Here is a 23,482-nt window from a genome sequence, read left to right on the forward strand (position 1 = left end):
CTCTCTTGAAAATGAAAAACCCATTCGTTTTTTTCCTTTTGCTTTTCCCCAGGAATTAAAGGTTTGGTAAGTGGTAATTAGCATAGCTCCCGTCAAAGCCAATTGCCTAATGGGGACCGACATTTGACTGGAGTTGAAAGAATGGGATACGGCTAATGCGGAGTTCATTAGTCCCAGCTGCTTCCTCTGACATTCTTTTCTCCTCCCGTAAGAACGGGCTGCCCTGCCCTCTCTCTCCTATTTTTAGACATATTGCTGTGCCGCTACATTTCTATTCTGGAAGGTAAGTGGCACCAGGGGCAATGTAATGTGTTTGCAGCCGCGCGCACCGTGCATCTGGGTCCGAGTTTGCAGACTAAGGTCTTCGCCCCGTAGACCCGTAGACAGGAGCCCCCTCACACAGCTCTGTCTTTGCTCCTGCGCCCCCTCCCTCTGCCCCTGGGGAGATGAAGGGAACCTGCTCTCTGCAGTCCTACTATGTGCTAGGTCCCACGCTCCTCCTCACGCTTCATTTACCCCTTTCACCCGGCGGCGTGGCTCACTCCAAGCCCCACAGCACTTTCCCCATTATCCTGTGCAGCCGAGATGCTTGGTGGATTGGTCTCAAGTAGGGCGTCCCAACACCCAGGCCAGCCAACAGCAGCCCTACTGTGTCTTTGAGACGTAGTTCGAAAAAACATTTTTAATTCCGGAGGGCAAAGACGGAGATGTTGCTGTAACTGGTGAGTGGAGGGTCCATTCTGTTCCTGGAATCCAGGCTTCCTTTACCCCTGGGCTATCTGTACAGGGTTCACGGGGCTATTCTCTTATACCACCGGCACTGTGCCTGTGGTCAGAAATCTGGCAATTATGCTGTAGACACATGAGGTCTTTTCCGGTTCGAGTGGATTCCAACTTGTTACACTGGTGTAACACGACCAGTGACCTGGACGTAGAATAGAAAAGACGGTATGGGGTGCCTGGGTGGCTCAGTCAGTTAAGTGTCCGACTTCAGCTCAGGATATGATCTTGTGGTTTGTGGGTTTGAGCCCCACGTCAGGCTCCGTGCTGACAACTCAAAGCCTGGAGCCTGCTTCCAATTCTGTGTCCTCCCCTCCGCCCCCGACACATGCTCTGTCTCTCTCTCTCCCTCAAAAATAAACATTAAAGAAAAAAAAAAAGAGCATGTGGACATAAGAGAAAACACACCAAAGTGGGAAAAGCACTGGAATTGGAACCAGGATCCCGGGCCTCCAATTAGCCTTGTGACATGGGGCAAATCTCTGAACCTCGCCAAGTACAGCTTTGCCATGTATGAGAGGATAAGTCACACCCTAACCGGCTCACTCAGTTTTGTGAGGCTCCCGTATATAAGTGCTAACCCAGAGCAGACTGCTAGAAAAATCCCCAGCCGGCATAAGTGCCCCTCCAGGGGCATTCCGAAGACATGTGGGGATGTTTTCCGTTGTCTCCATGCCCACAGATGGCCACTGGCATCGAGTGGGTGGGGGTAGGCCGTGGGATGCCCGGTCTCTGTGCCCTGTCCAGGACGATTCCCCAAGTTGAAGAATCGGCCCGTAGGCTGCATGGCTTCTGAATGTCATGCTGGACATTCACAGGGATGAAAATCTGTTCCAAATTAGATTACAAAGCCCAAAGAGTTTGTGCAGAAACAGGATGTATATAAACCAGAAGCCTCTGCCTTGCACCCAGAGAGACTCACAGCCATATCACATGGAGATCGGTTTAATGACCTTTCATACCCCCTGCTGATAAAACATATTAGAAAACTGGAAACAGTTTCACAGTGGTAACAAATATAATTTCACAATTAGAAATGGCGAATTAGACTCTCCATATGTCCCTATGGTCTGCAGACTTAATATGCGCCTTTACACAAACCAAAAAATTCATTCACTTGAGAAACGAGTTTGTGGCCATAAATCAACTCTGGTACGTCACCTTCCTGACCATTATCTGTGTTGAAAATTCTGCAGTTCTAGCTTCTGAAAAAGGATAGTGAGTCTGAAATACAACAGCTTCTTTTCACTGCCCTTGACCGTTACTTTCAAACAGAGACCATGAGAACAGGTCATTAGTAAGAGGTGGGGTATTGTGGGTGCAGCTTTGTCATTCAAAAAATGCAAGGGCGGGAGCTGAGATGTGACAGCACTTTTCTGGAAGGGACCGCAGGAGGCTGGTCTTCCGGGCTGTTCCAGAAGGTGCTATCAGGCAGGGGGTACAGTATTAAGGCAGCAGCTACAGTAATCAGGCTGAAGGTATTTACTGAGAATGAGAACAAGGCCACGGGGTTTCCGGCTGCAGCTATGTGGGGTCTTGTCTGGCTCGCTTAGGCTCCTGCCGTTCTCCAGGCAGCGAACTCTTCCTGGCCGACAGGTTCCGGAGAGAACGCAGGCTCTGCACCTGCTGGAGGCGCAAGCTGAGCTCCTGATTACAGGCCTGCTGCACCGTCACCGTCTTCTCCGCGTCCCAGCTCAAAGCGGCAGCCAAAGCTCCGGGGTCTTCCTTGGCAACCAGCTGCGGCAAGAATGAGAACCACTGAGAAGCGCTCCCGGCTCCCCTCGCCTGCTGCTCTCTCGCTCCCGGGATTTTCTTTAGGGGACTGAGCTCGGGCAGCGCCGGCGTATCTGAGGTCTTTGTGCTGAAACGCCAGAATCCTTTCACGCTCCATGGCCACGGCCTTTCCTTACCCTCCAACACCGACACGAAAGTCCCTCTGGAAAGAAGTTTCGTGGGAACAACTTGTCAAGTCCTCCACTTACGGGAAATTTAGGCCAGGCGCAAGTCGAGAGGTCTCCTGCCTTCTAGCTACACGGGGAGGTGCCTGGGACAGGGACAAGGATGAAGAGGAAGTGGCGCCCACTCTGACGGATCCTGTGTCAGGCTTCTAGTTCCCTGGCCGTGGAGTCAGCATAAGATGACCCCCACCCCCCCAGGCGCACCTTTCACTAGGATAACTTTATGTGCCTCGACTGACGATGATCTCCCTCAGGGGCCGACAGAACCAGAAACCGCCCTCCGAAGCTTGAGCCCCGCCACTCCTCCCTGTCGCCACTCCTCCCCATCCGGTTCGGACATTCCGTTTCCCACAAAGGACCCGAGAATGCGGTTTGAAGATCTGCGGGAGTGCACCCGTTTGTTCAAGCCATTCTGATATAGATGAAATGAGACGTTTGTTCAAGCCATTCTGACATAGATGAAATGAGATGTTGTGCATAGAAGAGGCAAACGGGGCAGCGAGGAGCCAGGGTCTGCAGAGGCCAGAAGCAATCCCGTATGCGCCTCTGCAGGGCGCTGCACCCCCAGGGGGAGTGGCTCCCTGCAGCTCAGGGTCCCCCGTTCTTGCCCACCTCCAAATCCTGACTGGACAGACTCAGCTCTGGAGCAGGCTTCTCCTTCAGCACAGTAAGGATCTGGCTTGTGAGTGCGATTGTGGAGGAGCTCTCTCTGTTACCACCCGTGTCGACTGCATCCGTCTGGTCACCAACAGTTTGGGACTCTGCAAAGCAGACATGAGGAGATGGTGCACTGGGCAAACATACAGCTGCACAAACGACCGGGGAGCCATCAGTCGGGCAAGGGAGAGGCACGCAGGGGCGCCTGGGGGGGCTCAGTCGGTTAAGCGACCCACTCTTGATTTTGGCTCAGGTCACGATCTCGCGGTTCGTGGGATCGAGTCCTGCATCAGGCTCCACGCTGACAACGTGGAGCCTGCTTGGGATTCTCTCTCCCCCCTCTCCTCTCTCTCTGCCCCTCCCCTGCTTGCGTGCGCCCTCTCTTTCAAGATAAACGTTAAAAATAAAAAAAGAAAGACAGAAGCACGTCATTTCAAGATGCCAGCAGCTGTGGTGTCACCCTTTTTGGCCACATTATAACTCGGGTTCTCTCCCCAGGCCCTCAGTTCTCAGGGCGACTCCCCTGGCCAGTTGAGTCCTACCTTGCTGCTTTGACAAGATGCCACCCTCCTTCTCTAAAGCCTGGAGGTAAAGCTCCAAGAGCTGCTTGGACTGACGGGCTTCCTCCCTCTGGTCCAGGACCTGCTGGAGGGTGTTCTGGAGCCCCTGGACGGTGACGCAGCTCTGGCGGAGTTCCTGAGCCAGGTCTGAACACGGAGCATCAATGAGCACCTAACATACAAACACAGACTTTAACAAACCTAAAAACACTTCTAAGACACTGTGGCCCCCGACCTGTCCATGGCAAGCTCCCTCCTTCCTTCAGCTCTCGGTGTAATCGCCACCTCTTGGGAACCTGCCAGTGTCCATCAACTGCACTTCTGGGACTTTATTCTACGGACAAGCATGTGTGCAGAATGACACGGAGCTTCCTGTAGCACCGTCTGGAACAGCAAGACTGATGACAACCCAGATGTCCACCAGTGGGGGAGACTCCTGATTAAGTCATGGCACACGAGCAAAACAGAATACGATGCAGTGGTACAAAAAAGAACGGCAATGTCTTTTACGTACTGATCTGGAATATTCTCCAAATGTTTCTTTTAAAAAGGGTAGATATACTTCCATTGTGGAGTACAGGGACAGGAGAAAATATGTATGTATTTGTTGGCATATACAACATTTCTAGAATGGGAAATTGAGAGGTGATTATCTCTGGGAAGGGAAACCTGGTGGTTTAGGGGCAGGAGTCAGATTTGTCCTGTATGTCCTTTTTATTTTTTTTCCAAACAGCTTTATTGAGATATAACCCACATACCATATGATTCACCCATATAAATTTAGTGTATAACTAGGTGGGTTCTAGTACATTCACAGACTTGTGCAGTCAGCACCCTTGAAAACACAGCACCCATTAGCTATCACTCCTGTTTCCGCTCAAAGCTTCCCCAACCCCAGCCCTAGTCAGCCACTCTATCTTCTATCTCTGCGGACTTGCATATTCTGGCCGTTTCATATAGAGGCAACTACAAAATCCGTGGCCTTTCATGTCTGGCTTCTTTACTTCGCGTAACATTTTGAAGGCTTTATCCACGTTACACATGTATGAATACTTCATTCCTCTTAGGTCGTATGGATAAACCACATTTTATTTATCCATTCTTCAGTTCACGGACATCTGGGTTGTTTTCACTTTTTGGCTACCCGTATATCCTTTTATACCTCTTGGATTTTGAGCCATACAAATGTATTTATTTATTTATTTAAAAAAATTATTTTTTAAAAATTATTTATTTCTGAGACAGAGACAGAGCATGAGCGGGGGAAGGGCAGAGAGAGAGGGAGACACAGAATCTGAAGCAGGCTCCAGGCTCCGAGCTGTCAGCACAGAGTCCGACATGGGGCTTGAACTCACAGCTGTGAGATCATGACCTGAGCTGAAGTAGCCACTCAACCGACTGAGCCACCCAGGTGCCCCTGAATGTATTTGTTTTTATTCAAATATGTAAGTTTGTAAGTTTAAAAAAATTATGAAAAAAGCCACCTCCTCAGAGGGGCCTCCCCTGATCTCCCAATCCAGACTAGCCCCGTTGTTCTTGGCACACTGCCCCACCTGCTACCCATCGAACATGCTTCCTGTTTTATCTGCCTCCCGTCATCAGAATTTGAGCTCCTTCCATCAGAATTCTGTGTCTGGCTTGTTCACCACTGTACCCCTTGGACAGAAACATGCCAGGGACAGGGTAGGTGCTTAGTAAATATTTTTTTTTGAATTGACAGTACTATTTTTATCCCAATTTTACTGGACGGGAAATGTAGGCAAAGAGGCTAAATTACTGGCTCAAAGCCATGGTGATGGAGCTGGGATTTAATTCGGCTTCTCCACTTCCACATTCTTTGACAATACCTCCTTAACCCCCCAGTGAGACTAAGTGGGTCTAGGCATCTGGATTTTCTACTCTAGGTGCAAGAATTAGAAAATGAAGAGTCTGGGTTGTTGTCAAAGCATTGTTTAAAAATTAAGAAATAGGGGCGCCTGGGTGGCTCAGTTGGTTAAGCACTTGACTTCGGCTTAGGTCGTGATCTCATGGTTCGTGGGTTCGAGCCCCGCATCGGGCTCTGTGCTGACAGCTCAGAGCCTGGACCCTGCTTCGGATTCTGTGTCCCCCTCTCTCTGCCCCTCCCCAGCTCATGCTCTGTCTCTCTCTCTCTCTCAAAAATAAAGAAACATTTAAAAAAATTTTTAAAAAGATGTTAATAAAAATTAAGAAATAATGGAATTATTATGGCAAGACACATGGAAACTAAGGGGCTGGGGGCAGCAGAGCCAGATGAGTGGGGCTGTGGAGGAGGAAGGCTTACCTGGAGGTCTGCCTCGGACAGGAGGATGATGCTGGACACGTCTTCTTTCAGCTGCCTGGCCACATTCCTCCACCTCAGCCCTGCCCCAGTGTCCGTTTCATCTACATCAAGGGACTCTTGGGAAATCCAAGCTGTACCTCCATCTGATATAGGGGAGAAAAAGCCAGTCACAGTCTGGTTAACCTGAAGTGCTATTTTCACCTCCTCCTCCAACACACAGACCTTTAGGAGGTCTGTACATCCTTCCCACTGACCATTTAGAAAAAGTTCAGGGGTGAGGGAAGCGCCTTCTCTCAAGGATTCACGGGAAAGCCAATCCCCATCTAGGACCTGCATTTTCCCTTCTCTTCCACCTTCGATTATTTCTGTGTGAATCTGCTCTGTATCTTTTTTTATGAAAAGAAGCCACTTAAACCTGATGCCCCGGTCATGCATACCCAGGATCCTACCACACTCCCCTTGAGGTGAGTTTTTGTGTCTCAGTAAATGCTGGCTGCACAAATGCTTAACCAGACAAACAGCAACCAGGTGCCTGGGCAGCAAAATGAATCGTGATGGATGTTGTATCGCATAGATCATTTTGTCTACGGCCAGAGTTTCTTACCTGAATTGTTGTACGTCCACTTTTCATTACTGGCCAATGCAACAAACTTAGTATTGGAAGGCAGACACAGGAAGTAATCATCATCATCCACTATGGTGCCATCCTCTGCCAGGACCAGGGTGATTGGTGCCAGGGACTTATCAATGGCCAGAATGTCACAGGCTGAGAGGAATAAGATATTTGGCAATTGACAAGTATCCATAAGGAAACTACACCTGTCTCTGTACTCTCAACATATATTCTCTCAAAGTGCAGCAGAACTGCTGGTAGGTTACCTACAGTAACAACCACAACCGCCAGCACTAAGACAACACTTCCCACACGCCTGGTACTGTTCTAAGTGTTTCCTGTGCACAGTATTTTATCTCCTAACAATCCTGTAAGGTAGGGACTATTCTTATTTCCATTTTACAGATGTCAAACCCAAGGCTCACGGAGGCTAAGTCACTTGTCTGAGGTCACACAGTAAGTGGCAGACAACCAGTCTGACTCCTGACAATGTTTCCTCCAGCTGCTTTACACCCATGTTAGGAGCACTCGCATCTTTACTTGGATGAAAACCAAGCCAAAGTCCGATATGATTCCTTGTGAGCGAGCCGTCTTTCATTCATTTATTCAGTGGTCATCTTAAATTCTCCTGTGTCAAATGTCAAAAAAAAAAAAAACCAAAACAAAACGAAAGAAAAAAAAAAGGAAAGAATAGTAAAAAAGGAAATGCTTTCTGTTCCATGCATTGTACTCTGCCGTGTTTCTAACCTACAGGAAGGCACAGGAGAAGCAGGAGTTTGCATCCGTAGCTTCTCCTCTTTACTGTCAAGGGGCAACAGGCTTGTCTGGGGCAGATCTGTCCCATCGCATTTGGTGATGGCAATGCCTACAGCACAAACAGGGTGAGGGGAAGCAGCAAAGTAGCCAGTGGACTACAAATATGGTTGGGCAATGTCGTCCAGCACCCAAATAGAACAGCAAGCCTTGGAGAGGCTGAGCTCCAAACACAAGCGCTTACACTGGTCTCTGGGCCAAGTGTATCCAGCCGATGCATTCAAGAGGAACTAACACTTAAGTACCCTAATGCCAAGAACAAATATGTGAACAGTGAGGTGGCAAAAGCCATGTCACGAAAGCATTTATAATGCTTTGGCTGCTCCTGGGTCTCCGAAAGATTTCTGTCTGGTATCTTTTGGGGCTTGGTGACTCAGAGAGGAGCACTGAACACTGACACACGCTATGACTGGGGATGGCTCACACGTTTAACGTGTACAACTTCACCGAGGATAAACAATTTATTATTACTGGCTCATAATACTTTCAAGTCGTGGAAACACAACAGTCCTGTAAAGCACGGCTGGAAATATTATACCCATTTTGCCGATGAGAAAACTGAGGGTCGAGAGCTGGTTTAAGTACAAGGTCAAGCAGCTAGTACGTGTGGGGCCGGGACTCGGAACTTCGGTCACTCAGAGCACCAGTTCCTTGTCTGGTACTCCAGGAAGGTCGGAAGCAGCTCTCTCTACGCTGCACAAGTGCCTGCCAGAGCTGACGACAGAAAGGCGCTGGCACCCTGCTGGGGGCACCAGCGTCACGGTAGGAAGCCCGGAGGCAGGCATGCACCAGGCTAGGTCTCCTCCAAGGTCTGAGCGATTCTAGGCAAGACACCTAAGTCGAGTCGGTTTTAATTTGCATATTTCTTCCCGTCTACCTTCCCACCAAATGAGTCTCACATGAGATAATCGCCTTGAAACTTGTCCATCGCTATGCCCACATGAGTTATTTCCGTCCCAAGTCGCTCCTGCTGACCCCGCTTTGCCCCTGCCCGACCTCCTCACCGGACCCGGCTCCCCGCAGCCCCCGCCCCGGCCCCCACAGCGTCCGCCCGGGTCCCGCGCCAACCCTTGTTCCTCAGCTCCTCCAGGCAGGAGGCCGCCACGCCATGCTGCTCGCGGCTGTGGTTGCGGCGCAGCAGACACGGCTTCAGAGGCCGGATCTCAGTCTCGGCGCCTCCGGCCACCTCCATATTCCTCAGGGTGGGACTCGACTGACTCGGGGAAGTCGGGGAGGCTCCGCGCGGCGCCACCCCCCCCTGCCCGCGGCTTGCCGGGAGATGTAGTTCTTTCTGCGGCAAATCACGCGTGGGACCAAGGTACGCCGGGAAGTGTAGTCTTAGTTGCCGCTAATCCCGTGTGGCTCCGGGGGCATGCCGGGAACTGTAGTCTCTGGGATCGAAGCTAACTTCGTTACGTCACTCAATTCGGCCTAGAGGAGTGTTTTTCTAGCTTATATTTAGGAGTTCAGTGGCGGGATCAAAATGAGGTCAATATGGATTTATTTTGCGTTATGAAAGACACGCATATATATTCCTTGGATTGTTAGAGCACTCTTAATTACATATATAGATGCATAACGTTAACACTCAAATGAAACAGTGACATTCTACTGTGTTCATTTGTTTTCCTTTCCAAACTGAAAAGATCTGTAAGATGTCCCAACCCTCAGGCAATTTAAAACATTGATGAGTGTAGTTTTCAGTCCTGCTGAAAGAATTAGATACTCGCACATTTCCACCAGTTTGATTCCCGGCTTCAGCTGTGCAAATTGGGATCTCGGAACGAAATGCTTACATAACTAGATTAAACATTAAGATCTCAAATCAGACAGGAAAGGGAAAATGCGAACCACATCACTGTTTGAGATTGTCCAGATGCTGCTTGGCAATAAATTCATCCTTGTTCTAACACTGCTACTTTCTTCCCTCTAAAAAACGTTTACCAGTAAAATAATAAAAAATTTTAGAAGGTTCTTCGCTTGAAGTGGGGGCAGGGGGGAGGCATTTTACGTATATAAGAAATAGCTCATATTCATCCAGAGTCTCTTTCATATTTTGTTTATAAGAAAATAAGATATTATCTCATTAGAAAAGGGTAGGCACTTAAAACTGTTTGGTAAGAGGAATTGTTGAGGCAACCCTTTTAAGTACTCATAATCAGTCAAAACACAACTGCAATATGAACTGACCGATAGTTCTAATATATGCAATTTTTAAATATAATTTTACATTTAGCTTAAAATCTAACTACTCAACTACTATCAAGTAAGAATGTAATAGTCTCTTCTCTCCAAAAAGGTCCGTTCTGTGTCTTCCTAATCTGCAAACTGTTATCAGATTCCTATCCGTAAGATGCTGTAATTGTGTGTGTGTGTGTGTGTGTGTGTGTGTGTGTGTGTGTGTGTGTGTGTGTGTGGCCTGAATTTAGGAGCAGGAATTGAGTCTTGGATCTTCTTATTACTAGCAGCTACCAAAGTGCCTGGCAAATAGTAGGCACTCAACAAATGGTATTGAACATTAATTAATTAATTTCCAAGGTTCTTCCCATTCATTCATTTATTAAAGATTTAGCGAGTCCCTGCCTGTGCCCAAGGCACTGTGGGGATGGTCAGAGATTTAATTCAATGAGAATAATAAAAATGCAAAAAACACGGACTTAAGAACTTCCTGGGCAGCAGAGACCTAATGGCAATTGTGTGAGGTGACCCGGACGTAGGAGTTCCCCTTCCTCCTCGCGTGCCCCCCCCCCCCCCCCCCCCGCCCCCATCGACAGGTTCAGTTCCGGCTACTTTGGTCTGGGCGGGTGAGCGAGAGCGAGGGCGCTTGGGAGACGCCTCGCCCAGCGGCGATAGATTAGTCAGGCCTCAGAAAGATGGCGTCCTCGGAGCAGGCAGAGCAGCCGAGCCAGGTAAGGGGAGTGGGACTGCCCCGCCGTAGTGGCGGGGACCGCGGCTGGAGGGGGCGCTCGGCGTGCGGCTGGGCGTTGGGCGGGGGCCTTGAGCCTCCCCAGCCGGGGGCCCCGACCTCTTGCCCCCTCCCGGGCCCCGCCCCTCCCCAAGTCCTCGCCGCCCGGCCCCTCCCCCGGTGACCCCTCTCAGACCACATTCCCAAGCCGAGGCTCGGGGGCGCCCGCGGGCCCCCGCTTCCCTCCTGCTGACCCCTCGGGTCCCACTTGCGCTTGGCCGGGACGGTGGCGGGACCCTTGAGAAGCCTCCAGCCTTGAGCTGCGAGGGCCCCTGCTTGAGGAGAGAGAGGGGTGAGAGGCTCCATCGTTCTCGGTTGTCCCCTCCCAGGAGGGCCCTGACTCCATCAGGATTCCCACTCCCACAGCCTCAGCCTCGCGAGGTGGCCCCGCTGCCAGCCTCTTCGTCACCTTTGCGCGTTCCCTGCCAGTGGAGGATCAGAAATGTACTGGGACTCTCTCAGTACGTTGGTAGGAAGGGCACTCACTGTAAACAACAGACGCCACCAAGCTTTTGCTGAGGATCCGTTTTTGCTTCCCAGAGTTTGGTTTTCTCGGCCAAAGGGCCCCCTTTTAGCTTTTCAGCCACAGTTTCAGCCAGATCACACTCCATTAAGGGGACCTTGGGGACCAGTGTTCGTGCTGTCAGGAAGCAGTGGATGATAAGGCCTATGAATGGGTTTGAAATCCAAAGGTGGGTGGGCTGGGGTGGGGAGGACAGGGGTCAGCGGTACCTTGCATTTACTGAGGGCGTGCTATCATGCTGGGGACAAATTAACGTTTATTATCTTGTGTAATGCTCATTACAACCTTTATGAAATACAGGCTATTAACCGCCATTTCAACAGAAGTGGATTCTAGAGGTCTGTAACATACCCCAGATCACGTGCCTGATGGGGGCTGCATTTAAACCCAGATGTGTGTGACTCCACCGGTTAGCCACACATGCTTACATTTACTTAGGATTAGACCAAGGAAGAAGAAAATGGTTTCAATGTGGGCTTCATCTCTCACCTCCTTGAAACACCTGTAGACTTTTCATAGCCTAGCGGCATTTCACTTCCTTCCTAGGCAGAAGAACACTACTTAACGTTTCTTACTGTTTTATTCTTCAGGATAGGTCTATTACAAGAATTGCACTTAGAGGAGTTGTGTGTTCCCCAGATCAGCTTCTGTTAGCAGAGCGAATGATTCAGAAAGATGAAGTCTGGATTGTAAAATATGGGAAATAACTCGGGCTGATTCTGGCCTTTCTCACCGTCAGAAATTCTGGAGTGTGGGAGTGTCTGGGAGGAGGGGCCCTTCTTTCTTGACTTATCTCGCTTAGCTTCCTGAAATGCTGAAGCTCTTCAAAATCTGGGCTTTTCTGAACGGTTACATGTTAGGGATGCCCACAGCCTGGGGTGTGTGTGTGTGTGTGTGTGTGTGTGTGTGTGTGTGTGTGTGTGTCTTCATTCCCTGATTCTTCTAGGACTTTTAATTTGCCAGTGCTGTTAAAGTTACTAAAAAGCTTGCCACTTGGAGCCATTGTAGTGCCCAAGGATTCCTTTGGTTCTGGAAATTGTCCTTTCTGTACATGTGGAAGGGATCTAAGGTCCTCTGAGGGGGTTTGGCCATACTTGTTGGGTTTTCAGCTCTGCATATCCTTTGCCCTCCTTTCCAAAGCTGGTAGAGACGGGATTGCATCAGAACACGCTGGCAGTCAGGGGAAAAGTTTAACTCCATGCCAGATTCTGTCGTTGTCTAACAATAAGCCGCAAATGCACACTTTTTTTTTTTTTCAACGTTTATTTATTTTTGGGACAGAGAGAGACAGAGCATGAACGGGGGAGGGGCAGAGAGAGAGGGAGACACAGAATCGGAAACAGGCTCCAGGCTCCGAGCCATCAGCCCAGAGCCTGACGCGGGGCTCGAACTCACGGACCGCGAGATCGTGACCTGGCTGAAGTCGGGCGCTTAACCGACTGCGCCACCCAGGCGCCCCAGTGCACACTTTTTAAGTGGACCAACTTCTAGCAGTTGCTTGTCATTTCATTTTCAAGTCCTGATCAACTTAGTTTCCCATTGCTGCTGTCAAAGCAGAGTGGAATTTAAAGAACAATGTGGATAGTTTCTCCAAACCTGGTCTGTAAGAAAGAACACACGTCTGTGGGGCTGAATCAGTATTTGTTTCATAGAAAGTTTGTTGGTTGGCTTTGTGGCTTCAGCTTCTCGTTTTGGAAGATACAGGGTGGTAGCCAACCCCCTTCTTTGAGAGGCGGTGTCGAGCAGTGGCATGGGCTCCAAAGCCATCCTTATTGGCTTAGAAGCCTAGCCCCACTACTCATAGCTGTGTGATCTTGGACAAGTGACTGAGACTTGGACTGGGACAAGAGAATCCCAGACAGTGCAGAGCCCAATGTGGGGCTTGAACTCACGAACCATGAGATCATGACTGAGCTGAATGAAATTGGATGCTTAACTGACTAAGCCACCAGGCACCCCAATGAAATAACTTACTTTAATTTTTTTTAATGTTTTATTTTTGAGAGAGAGAGAGACAGAGATCACAGAATCTGAAGCAGGCTTCAGGCTCTGAGCTGTCAGCACAGAGCCCTACACGGGGCTCGAGCTCACGAACCGTGAGATCATTACCTGAGCCGAAGTTGATGCTCAACCAATTGGGCCACCCAGGTGCGCCTAAAATGACTTATTCTAGAGCAGTGCCTGACATAGTGTTGTTATTATTACTGCATTCATAAACTCTGCATTTTCACTCACAAACGAGAAATCTTTTTTCCAATCCTATTATCATCTTTTTGGGGGGTATGATCTTTCACATGTTGCCTACCAGTCCACTCAAGTTGTTCTTTTATTTGTTCTGGAGTAACTTCTTTCATATTTGAATACCCTGAATGCTGGCGTTTATCCTAGCTGTCCTTGTGACTTTTAGATGCTAGTGACATGCTTGATTTTTTTCATAATGGCAGTCTTCTTAGTCTTTCTTCAGTCTGAGTTAGAAATTACATTTATTGCTGGGGCGCCTGGGTGGCTCAGTCGGTTAAGCGGCTGACTTTGGCTCAGGTCATGATCTCACGGTCCTTAAGTTCGAGCCCCACGACGGGCTCTGTGCTGACAGCTCAGAGCGTGGAGCCTGCTTCGGATTCTGTGTCTCCCTCTCTCTCTGACCCTCCCCTGTTCATACTCTGTCTGTGTCTGTCTCAAAACTAAATAAACATTAAAAAAAAAAAAAGAAATTACATTTATTGCTTCAAATCCTCGTATTTTCCCCATGTTACCCTGGGTTGCATGGTTGATCTCTTATGAGAGGCCCTTCTAGTCTGTACCTGGTATGGTCCATAGAAATGGGAGCTGTTATCCTTATTTCTGTTTCTCCATCAGCTGTCTTCAGTGAAGTGCAGAAGCATGGTTCATTCTGGGTGTTTAGTGGTTATTGAATATTGAATATATTGCAGAACATGGACTTCAAATCTGTTGAAATTCCCCGGATATGGTACATTTGAGATTGAGAAAACACAGAAGCAGGGGAGGGAGAAGAACACAGCAAAGACGTTAAGGAGTGCGAGAGCATGGCCTTGTATCCTGACAGTCTTTGAACTTCAGCCCTGACTCGCTATTGGACTCACCACTCCACCTCCCTGAGCCTGTTTTCTCCTCTGTAAAGTAGTAATTACCCTAAAGGGTTGCTCTGAGGGTTGACTGGAATCACAGGTATAAAAAAAGTATTTGGTGCATAGTAAGTGCTCAGTGAGTGTTAGTTTCCTTCTCCCGAGTCTCTAGGTGCAGTTTGGCAGTGTGCTGAACTCTTTTTTTTTTAATGTTTATTTATTTTTGAGAGAGTGTGAGTGGGAGAGGGGCAGAGAGGGGGACAGAGGATCCAAAGCAGGCTCCGCACTGACAGCACAGAGCCCGATGTGAGGCTTGAACTTACTGTGAGATCGTGACCCAAGCTGAAGCCAGCTGCTCAACTGACTGAGCCACCCAGGCGCTCTGGAAGTCTGCTGAACTCTTGGATAACATAGTTCAAATGAGATATTTTTCCCCTCAAGTTTTTGGTATTTTGAAAAATTTCCAACCTGTAGAAATGTTGAAAGAATAATACAGAGAACTCCTGTAAAACTCCCATAAAAACTTCAAGATATACTGTTTACATTTTGCTGAATTTGCTTCATCTCTGTCTCTTTATATATATAAATATATATTTAAGGATTTGAGAATGAGTTACAGAATTACAGTATTCCATCCTAAAATACTTCACCTTGCCTTAAGAGTAAGGTTATTCTCGTTATACCATATCACATGTAACATAATACCATTATCACACAAGAAATTTAGTATTGATAAAATATCATTATTTAAGGGGTGCCTGGGTGGCTCAGTCAGTTGAACATCTCACTCTTGATCTCATCTCAGGTCTTGATCTCAGGGTTGTGAATTCAAGCCCTATGCCTAGCATAGAGCCCACGTTAAAAAAAAAAAAATCATTGAGGTGCCTTGATGGTTCAGTTGGTTAAGTGTGTAACTTTGGCTCAGGTCAATATCTCATGGTTCGTAGGTTCAAGTTCTGTATCGGGCTCTCTGCTGTCAGCACGGATCCTTTGTCACCTCCTCTTTCTGTACACCCCCCACTCATGTTCTCTCTCTCAAAAATAAATGTTTAAAAAATCATTATTTAATAATATAGTCCACGTTCAAATTCCCCCAATTAAGAAAAATCCAGATCCAATCAAGAAATAGGGATTGCATTGTCTCTTTAGTATGCTTTAGTCTAGAATAACTCCCTAGTCTTTAAATTTTTTCTTTTTCTTTTCTTTATTTTTTAAATATTTATCTTGAGAGAGAGAGAGAGACAAGAAAGAAAGTGGGGGGGGGGAGCAGAGAGAGAAGGAGAGAGAGAGAATCCCAAGCAGGCTCTATGCTCAGCATGCAGGGCTCAATTTCATGACTGTGAGATCATGACTTGAGCTGAAATCAAGAGTTGGATGCTTAACCAACTACTCAGGTGCCCCTCTTTTCTTTCCTTCCTTCCTTCCTTCTTTCTTTCTTTCTTTCTTTCTTTCTTTCTTTCTTTCTTTCTTTCTCTTTCTTTCTTTCTCTCTCTTTTTTTTAACGTTTATTTATTTTTGAGAGACAGAGAGAGACAGAGCATGAGTGGGGAAGGGGCAGAGAGAGAGGGAGACACAGAATCTGAAGCAGCCTCCAGGCTCTGAGCTGTCAGCACAGAGCCCAATGCAGGGCTCGAACTCAGAACTGCGAGATCATGACCTGAGCCAAAGTTGGACGCTCAACCCACTGAGCCACCAAGGCACCCCATCTTTTCTTTCTTTTATTTTTTAACTGAAGTTGAGCATAGACCCAGAAAGCACACAAATTATGTGTCTAACTTAGAGAATTTTCAGAGTGAACACACTTGTGTAACCAGTACTTGCATTAAGAAATCAAACATTACCAGGACCTCAGAAGCTGTCCCCCCGGTAACCCTCCTGTCACTGTCCCACCCTCAGAGGTTGCCTCTATCCTGATTCAAAATCTGTAGATTCGCGGGGCGCCTGGGTGGCGCAGTCGGTTAAGCGTCCGACTTCAGCCAGGTCACGATCTCGCGGTCTGTGAGTTCGAGCCCCGCGTCCGGCTCTGGGCTGATGGCTCGGAGCCTGGAGCCTGTTTCCGATTCTGTGTCTCCCTCTCTCTCTGCCCCTCCCCCGTTCATGCTCTGTCTCTCTCTGTCCCCCAAAAAAAAAAAAAAAAAAAAAAAAAAAAACGTTGAAAAAAAAAATCTGTAGATTCGCTTACTAGCTTATTGAGTGACAAAGTCCTTGTGGCCAAAAACTTTATTGTGGAATTCTAATAGGTGTGTTGTGGTCAGTTTAATGAGTTTTGACAAATATTATACCTATGTAACTACCACTGCAATCAAGATCAAAACAATTCTGGTATTCCTAAACGTTCCTTATGCTGCTTCCCAGTAAATCCTAGCTTTTGGCTTCAGGGATTCGGAACTCCTTTCTATCATCATCGATTATATTTGTCTTTTCCAGAATTTCCTGTGAATGAATTCAAAATGTGTGTATTCTTTTGTGTCTCACTTCTTTTGCTCAGAGTGATGTTTGTGGGACTTCTATTGTATCAGTAATTCGTTAATTTTTAGTAGTGTGTACTATTGTATAGATATACCACAATTTGTTGATCTGTTCACCAGTTTATGGATATTTGGATTCTATTAATGACCTATTGCTGCATAACAGTATTACAGCAAATTTACACAAATTATCAAAAAGAGCACTCATGCATTGTTTCAGTTTCTGTGAATCAGGACACAGTTTAGCTGAGTTTCACAAGGCGAAAAATCAAGATGTCTGCTGGGGCTGTGACCTCATCTGGGTCTTGACTGGGGAAGGATCTGCTTCCTAGCCCATGTGGCTGTTGGCAGCATTTAGTTCCTTATGGCCTGCAGGTCCCTGGTTGAATGCCAATAACAAAATGGCACCCTCTGTTTTTTGCCTCAGGGGTCTTCCTAACATGGTCACTTGGCTTCCTCAAAGCCAGTAAGGAAGAGAGTGTCTTAGGAAAATGGACACTACAGTCTTACATAATGTAACCACATACATGTAATTACATGCATCCTGTCACTATTGCCCTACCCTCTTCGCCAGAAGCAAGTCACAGGTCCTGCCCATATTCCAGGGGACCACACAAGGGCATGAGTACAAGGAGGTGGGGATCATGGAGTCACCTTAGAGTCTGTTTCCCCACTGATTGGTTCTAGTTTGGGGCTACTGTAAATATTCATGTATTGTGGAGAGATAGGTTTTCTTTTCTTTCTTTCTTTCTTTCTTTCTTTCTTTCTTTCTTTCTTTCTTTCATAAATACTTATGAGTGGAATTGCTGGGTCACATGGTAAGTATATGTTTAGCCTTATAATAAACTGCCTAAGGGTTTTTGCAAGTTGTACTATTTTTTGTTGTCACCAGCAGTATGTGAGCATTCCAGTTGTCCTATATCCATACCAACACTTGGTATTGTCTGTCTTTAATTTTAGCCACTCTAGTGAGTTTGTAGTGGTGTTTCCTTGTGGTTTTTTTTTCAACGTTTTTTTTTTTTTTTTTTTTAATTTATTTTTGGGACAGAGAGAGACAGAGCATGAACGGGGGAGGGGCAGAGAGAGAGGGAGACACAGAATCGGAAACAGGCTCTAGGCTCCGAGCCATCAGCCCAGAGCCTGACGCGGGGCTCAAACTCACGGACCGCGAGATCGTGACCTGGCTGAAGTCGGACGCTTAACCGACTGCGCCACCCAGGCGCCCCTTCCTTGTGGTTTTAACTTGCATTTCTGTGATGACTAACAACATTAAGCATCTTTTCTTGTGCTTATTGGTAGAGGCTGGGGTTCATTGTTCTGGTATCATTTGTTGAACAGATTACCCTTTCTCCATTGACTTGCCTTGCCACCTTTGTAAAAATTAAAGGACTGTAGATACGTAGGTCAGTTTCTGGGCTCTGTTTTGTTTTATTTATCTCTGTGTCTAGCCTAATGTAAATGAAATACTGTCTTGATTGCTGTAGCTTTGTAGTAAATCTTAAAATCAGGTAGTGTAAAGCTTTTGACTTTATTGTTTCTCAGAATTGTTTAAGCTTTGGTCCATTGCATTTCCATATAAATTTTAGAATCAGTTTATCAGTTCTTATAAAAAAGGTTCTTGGGATTTTTATTGAGATTGTGTGGAATCTATAGATCAATTTGGGGGAGAGTTGATATCTTGGCAACATTGATCTTCTAATTCATTAACATGGTATGTATCTCCATTTAGGTCGTCTTATTTGCTGTCAGTGTTTTGTAGTTTTCAGTCTGTAGGTCATATACACATTTTAAAAAAATTCTCTGAATATTTCATATTTTGGCATGCTATGTATGGATTTCATTTAAAAATTTCATTTTTCAATGTTATATTTGGGAAAGAGAGACAGAGCACAAGCGGGAGACAGAATCTGAAGCAGGCTGCAGGCTCTGAGCCGTTAGCACAGAGCCTGACGTGGGGCTTGAACCCATGAGCTGTGAGATCATGACCTGAGCTGAAGTCAGATTCTTAACTGGCAACCCTAAAAATTTCTGGGTGGCTCAGTTGGTTAAGCATCCAACTCTTGATTTTGGTTCAGGTCATGATCTTATGGTTTGTGAGATTGACCCCTGCATCGGGCTCTGCACTGACAGCATGGAGCCTGCTTGAGATTCTCTCTTTTTCTCTCTCTGCCCCTCTCATGCTCTCTTTCTCTCAAAAAAAATAAAAAAATAAAAACATTAAAAATTTTTTTCACTTTTAATTGTTGAATGCTAGTATATAGAAATAGAATAAAATTGCAGTATTATTTATAGTAGCCAAGATATGGAAGCAGCCCAAGTGTCCATCAAGAGATTAATGGATAAAGAAGACGTGAGATATGTATACACACACACACGTGCACACACACACACAATGGAATATTCAGCCATAAAAAGAAATGAAATCTTGCCATTTGCAACAGCATAGATAGAGCTAGAGGGTCTAATGCCAAGTGAAATAAATCAGAGAAAGACAAATACCATATGATTTTACTCATGTGTGGAATTTAAGAAATAAGGAAAGGAAAAAAGACAAACCAAGAAACAGACTCTTAACTGTAGAGAACAAACTGGAGGTTACCAGAATGGAGGTGGGTAGCGGATGGGTGAAATAGGTGATGGGGATTAAAGAGTACACTTACGATAAAAAAATAAATTAAATGTAAAATTGAGTTTGTATGTTGGTCTCCTATCTGCAACTTGTTACACTCATAATTCCAGTAGCTTTTTGGTAGATTCTGTGTGATTTCTCACATCTGTAGATGATCCTGTCATCTGCAGATGAAGACAGCTTTACATATTGCTTTTCAATTTATATGCTCTCTAGGAGTTCTTATACAATGTTGAGAGGAATATTGAGAATAGACATTCTTGCTTTATTCTTGATCTTAGGGGAAAATATATTCAGTCTTCACATTTAAATATGATATGAAGTATAAGTTATTTTTTAACTTCTTTTCTTTTTTCTTTTTTTTTCTTTTTATTTATTTTTTTTTGTTTATTTATTATTATTATTTTTTTTAATATATGAAATTTATTGTCAAATTGGTTTCCATACAACACCCAGTGCTCATCCCAAAAGGTGCCCTCCTCAATACCCATCACCCACCCTCCCCTCCCTCCCAACCGCCATCAACCCTCAGTTTGTTCTCAGTTTTTAAGAGTCTCTTATGCTTTGGCTCTCTCCCACTCTAACCTCTTTTTTTTTTTTTCCTTCCCCTCCCCCATGGGTTCCCGCTAAGTTTCTCAGGATCCACATAAGAGTGAAACCATATGGTATCTGTCTTTCTCTGTATAGCTTATTTCACTTAGCATCACACTCTCCAGTTCCATCCACGTTGCTACAAAGGGCCATATTTCGTTCTTTCTCGTTGCCATGTAGTACTCCATTGTGTATATAAACCACAATTTCTTTATCCATTCATCAGTTGATGGACATTTAGGCTCTTTCCATAATTTGGCTATTGTTGAGAGTGCTGCTATAAACATTGGGGTACAAGTGCCCCTATGCATCAGTACTCCTGTATCCCTTGGATAAATTCCTAGCAGTGCTATTGCTGGGTCATAGCGTAGGTCTATTTTTAATTTTCTGAGGAACCTCCACACTGTTCTTTTCTTTTTTAAAGTTTATTTATTTATTTTGAGAGAGAAAGCTCAAGCAGGGGAGGGGCAGAGAGAGGGAGAAAGAGAATCCCAAGCAGATTCTCCTCTGTCAGTGCAGAGCCCCCATTCAGGGCTCGATCCCACTCATGACTTGAGCGGAAATCAAGAGTCAGACACTTAACCAACTGAACCAGCCAGGCGCCCCAAGCTATAAGTTTTATTTGAAGGTGCTCTTTTTCAAGTGGAGGAGATTCAACTTTTATATTTAATTTGTTGAGTGTTTTTGAAAAAATTATGTGTTTTGACTGTTACCAAGTATTCTTTTTGCTATCTGTTGATCCTATTGTTTTTTTTATTAATATGGTAATTCATGTTGATTGATTTTTCAAATGTTAAATTAATTTTCTATTTATTGGATAAATTCCACTTGGTTATGATGTATTATCCTTTCTATATATTACTGGATTTGGTTTGTCAGTGTTTTCTTTCTTTTTTTAATTTTCTTTTTTTAAATTTACATCCAAATTAGTTAGGATATAGTGCAACAATGATTTCAGGAGTAGATTCCTTAGTGCCCCTTACCCATTTAGCCCACACCCCCTCCAGTAACCCTCTGTTTGTTTGCCATATTTATGAGTCTCTTATGCTTTGCCCCCTCCCTGTTTCTATATTATTTTTGTTTCCCTTCCCTTATGTTCATCTGTTTTGTCTCTTAAACTCCTCATGTGAGTGAAGCCATATGATATTTGTCTTTCTCTGACTGACTAATTTCACTTAGCATAATACCCTCCAGTTCCATCCATGTAGTTGCAAATGCAAGATTTCATTCTTTTTGATTGCCGAGTAGTACTCCATTGTGTATCTATACCACATCTTCTTTACCCATTCATCCATCGATGGACATTTGGGCTCTTTCCATACTTTGGCTATTGTATAAACATGGGGGTGCATGTGCCCCTTCGAAAGAGCACACCTGTATCCCTTGGATAAATACCTGGTAGTGCAATTGCTGGGTCGTAGGGTAGTTTGATTTTTAATTTTTTGAGGAACCTCCATACTGTTTCCTAGAGTGGCTGCACCAGCTTGCATTCCCAGGTTTGTCAGTATTTTCTTAAGGGTTTCTTCATTTATATTTTAAGAGAGATATTGATTTATAGTTTTCTTTTGTGTGTGTCTGTGAAATCTTTGTCTAGTTTTGGTATCAAGGTCATATTGGCTTCCTAGAATGAGTTGGAGAATTTTACCTTTTTTTCTATTTTCTGAAATAGTTCGTATAAGATTGGCATTATTTTTCCTTAAATGTTTAAGAGAATTCACCGGTGAAGCCACCTGGGCGTACAATTTTCTTTTTTAATTTTCATTACATATGTAATTTCTTTTTAATTAAATATTTTAAATTATGTTATAAATTTATTCTTTTTTAAAGTTTATTTTGAGAGAGCGAGCGTGAGTGCACATGTGAGCAGAGGCAGGAGCAGAGAGAGCACGAGAGAGAATCCCAAGCAGGCTTTACACTGTCAGCACAGAGCCCCACATGGGGCTTGATCTCAAAGACTGTGAGATCATGACCTGAGCCAAAAATCAAGGGTTGGGGCTCAACTGACTGAGCCACTCAGGCACCCCTCCCTTATTATCTTTTAAGTATCTATAGATATGCAGTGCTTTTCCTGATTTCATTTATAATACTGTAAATTAGTGTCTTCTGTATTTTTTATTGATTGGTTTAGATAAAGGCTATCAATCTTAATATTCTTCCAAAAAACCCAGCTTATATTTCATTGACTGTAATTTTATCTATTTATTTATTTATTTATTCATATATTTATTTTAGAGAGAGCTCATGCACGCATGAGAGTAGGGGAGGAGCAGAGAGAGACAGAATCTTTTTTTTTTTTTTTTTACGTTTATTTTTGAGAGAGAGAGCTTGCACACAGGGGTGAGAGGCAGAGAGAGGGGCAGAGAGAATCCTAAGCAGTCTCCACGCCCAGCATGGAGCCCAAGTGGGGCTCATTCCCATGACCCTGGGATCATGACCTGAGCTGAAATCACGAGTCCCATGCTTAACCAACTGAGCCACCCAGGTGCCCCTATTTCTTTCCTTCTATTTTGGGTTTCATTTGCTTATTTTTCTAGCACATTTTCTAAAGTTAGTACACTACTAAAAACATTAGATTTCCTTCCCAACACTGCTTTAGTTGCATTCCACAAATTTAGATTATGTTGTGGTTTCATTTTTGTACAGTTCAGAATATTCAGAATATTTTCTTACTTCCCCCGTGATTTCTTCTTTCTCCCGTAGATTATTTAGAAGCCTGTTTAATTTCCAAACATTTGGGATTTTTTCCAGATTTTTTTCTATTATTGATTTCTAGTTTAATCTCATGGTCAGAGAGCATACTCTGTATGATTTCAACTCTTTTAAATTTGAGATTTGTTTTATGGTCTGTCTTGGCGAATTTTCCTTGTGAACTTGAAAATAATGAATATTCTGCAGTTGTTGGATGGAGCATTCTACTAATGTTAATTAGGCCAAGTTGGCTGATAGTGTTATTTAGGTCTCCTGTACCCTTACGGACTTTTTGATTAAGGAGAGCGGATTATTAAAGTCTCCAACTGTTAATTGTGGATTTGTCTATTTATAGCTTTTTAATTCTGTCTGATTTACTTCGTGTATTTGAAACTTCGTTACTGTATGCATACTTACTCAGGATTATGATGTCTTCTTGAGTGACTCCTTTATTTTTGAACTATCCCTGTTTCTGTTTGGTAATATCTGCTATTTTGAAGTTGTCTGAGATTTATTGCTCCTGCAGCTTCCTTGTGACTAGTGTTTGCATGAGGTGCCTTCTATCCTTTGGCCTTTCACCTATGTTTCTTTTTGCTAAAAGTGGTTTTCTCCTAGACAGCATACAGCTGGGTCTTGCTTTTTCCCCACAAAGTCTGACCATCTCTGCCTTCTATTTGGAGTGTTCCATTTATACTTGAGGTAAATATAAATATGGTTAGGTTTAACTCTACCATCTCACAATTTTTTCCATCTGTTCTTTTTTTAAAAGTTTTTAAGTGTTTTTTATTTTTTGAGAGAGAGAGTGAGCGCGAGCGGGGGAGGGGCAGAGAGAGGGAGACACAGAATCTGAAG

The 23,482-nt window shown here is 45.0% G+C and overlaps 2 protein-coding genes across 4 annotated transcripts in view; one reads left to right on the plus strand and one right to left on the minus strand.

Moving 5' to 3' along the window:
- Positions 1-1,709: 1,709 nt before the first annotated feature.
- On the minus strand, positions 1,710-8,935 carry DFFA (DNA fragmentation factor subunit alpha). 3 transcript variants are annotated; one of them, XM_030326288.1, is made up of 7 exons: positions 8,752-8,911; positions 6,862-7,023; positions 6,258-6,400; positions 3,938-4,127; positions 3,351-3,499; positions 2,763-2,824; positions 2,394-2,517 (listed from the first exon to the last, which is right to left on the minus strand). In XM_030326288.1, the coding sequence occupies exons 1-7, from the start codon at positions 8,873-8,875 to the stop codon at positions 2,475-2,477; spliced, it is 873 nt and encodes a 290-aa protein (XP_030182148.1). In that variant the 5' UTR covers positions 8,876-8,911; the 3' UTR covers positions 2,394-2,474. The 3 variants fall into 3 exon arrangements, with proteins under 3 accessions (XP_030182150.1, XP_030182147.1, XP_030182148.1); XM_030326290.2 differs by lacking the exon at positions 2,763-2,824 and having other exon boundaries at positions 1,710-2,716; positions 8,752-8,935; XM_030326287.1 differs by lacking the exon at positions 2,763-2,824 and having other exon boundaries at positions 1,710-2,517; positions 8,752-8,907.
- Positions 8,936-10,491: 1,556 nt separating this feature from the next.
- PEX14 (peroxisomal biogenesis factor 14) overlaps positions 10,492-23,482 on the plus strand; it is a 138,857-nt gene continuing 125,866 nt past the window's right edge. Inside the window, exon 1 of the mRNA XM_030325032.1 lies at positions 10,492-10,592. Coding sequence (XP_030180892.1) covers positions 10,557-10,592 — 36 coding nt within the window. The 5' untranslated portion in view covers positions 10,492-10,556. The remainder of the gene's footprint in view (positions 10,593-23,482) is intronic.

This window comes from Lynx canadensis, chromosome C1, assembly GCF_007474595.2.
Source record: "Lynx canadensis isolate LIC74 chromosome C1, mLynCan4.pri.v2, whole genome shotgun sequence".
Classification (NCBI taxonomy): domain Eukaryota; kingdom Metazoa; phylum Chordata; class Mammalia; order Carnivora; family Felidae; genus Lynx; species Lynx canadensis.

Excerpts from the sequence above, each read along its gene's own strand:
- DFFA (XM_030326287.1), bottom strand. The coding sequence starts at position 8,875 with ATGGAGGTGGCCGGAGGCGCCGAGACTGAGATCCGGCCTCTGAAGCCG. Across the intron at positions 4,128-6,257 it reads TGTCCGAGGCAGACCTCCAG|GTGCTCATTGATGCTCCGTG; the intron begins GTAAGCCTTCCT and ends TTTGTATGTTAG. Across the intron at positions 3,500-3,937 it reads CATCTTGTCAAAGCAGCAAG|AGTCCCAAACTGTTGGTGAC; the intron begins GTAGGACTCAAC and ends TCTGCTTTGCAG.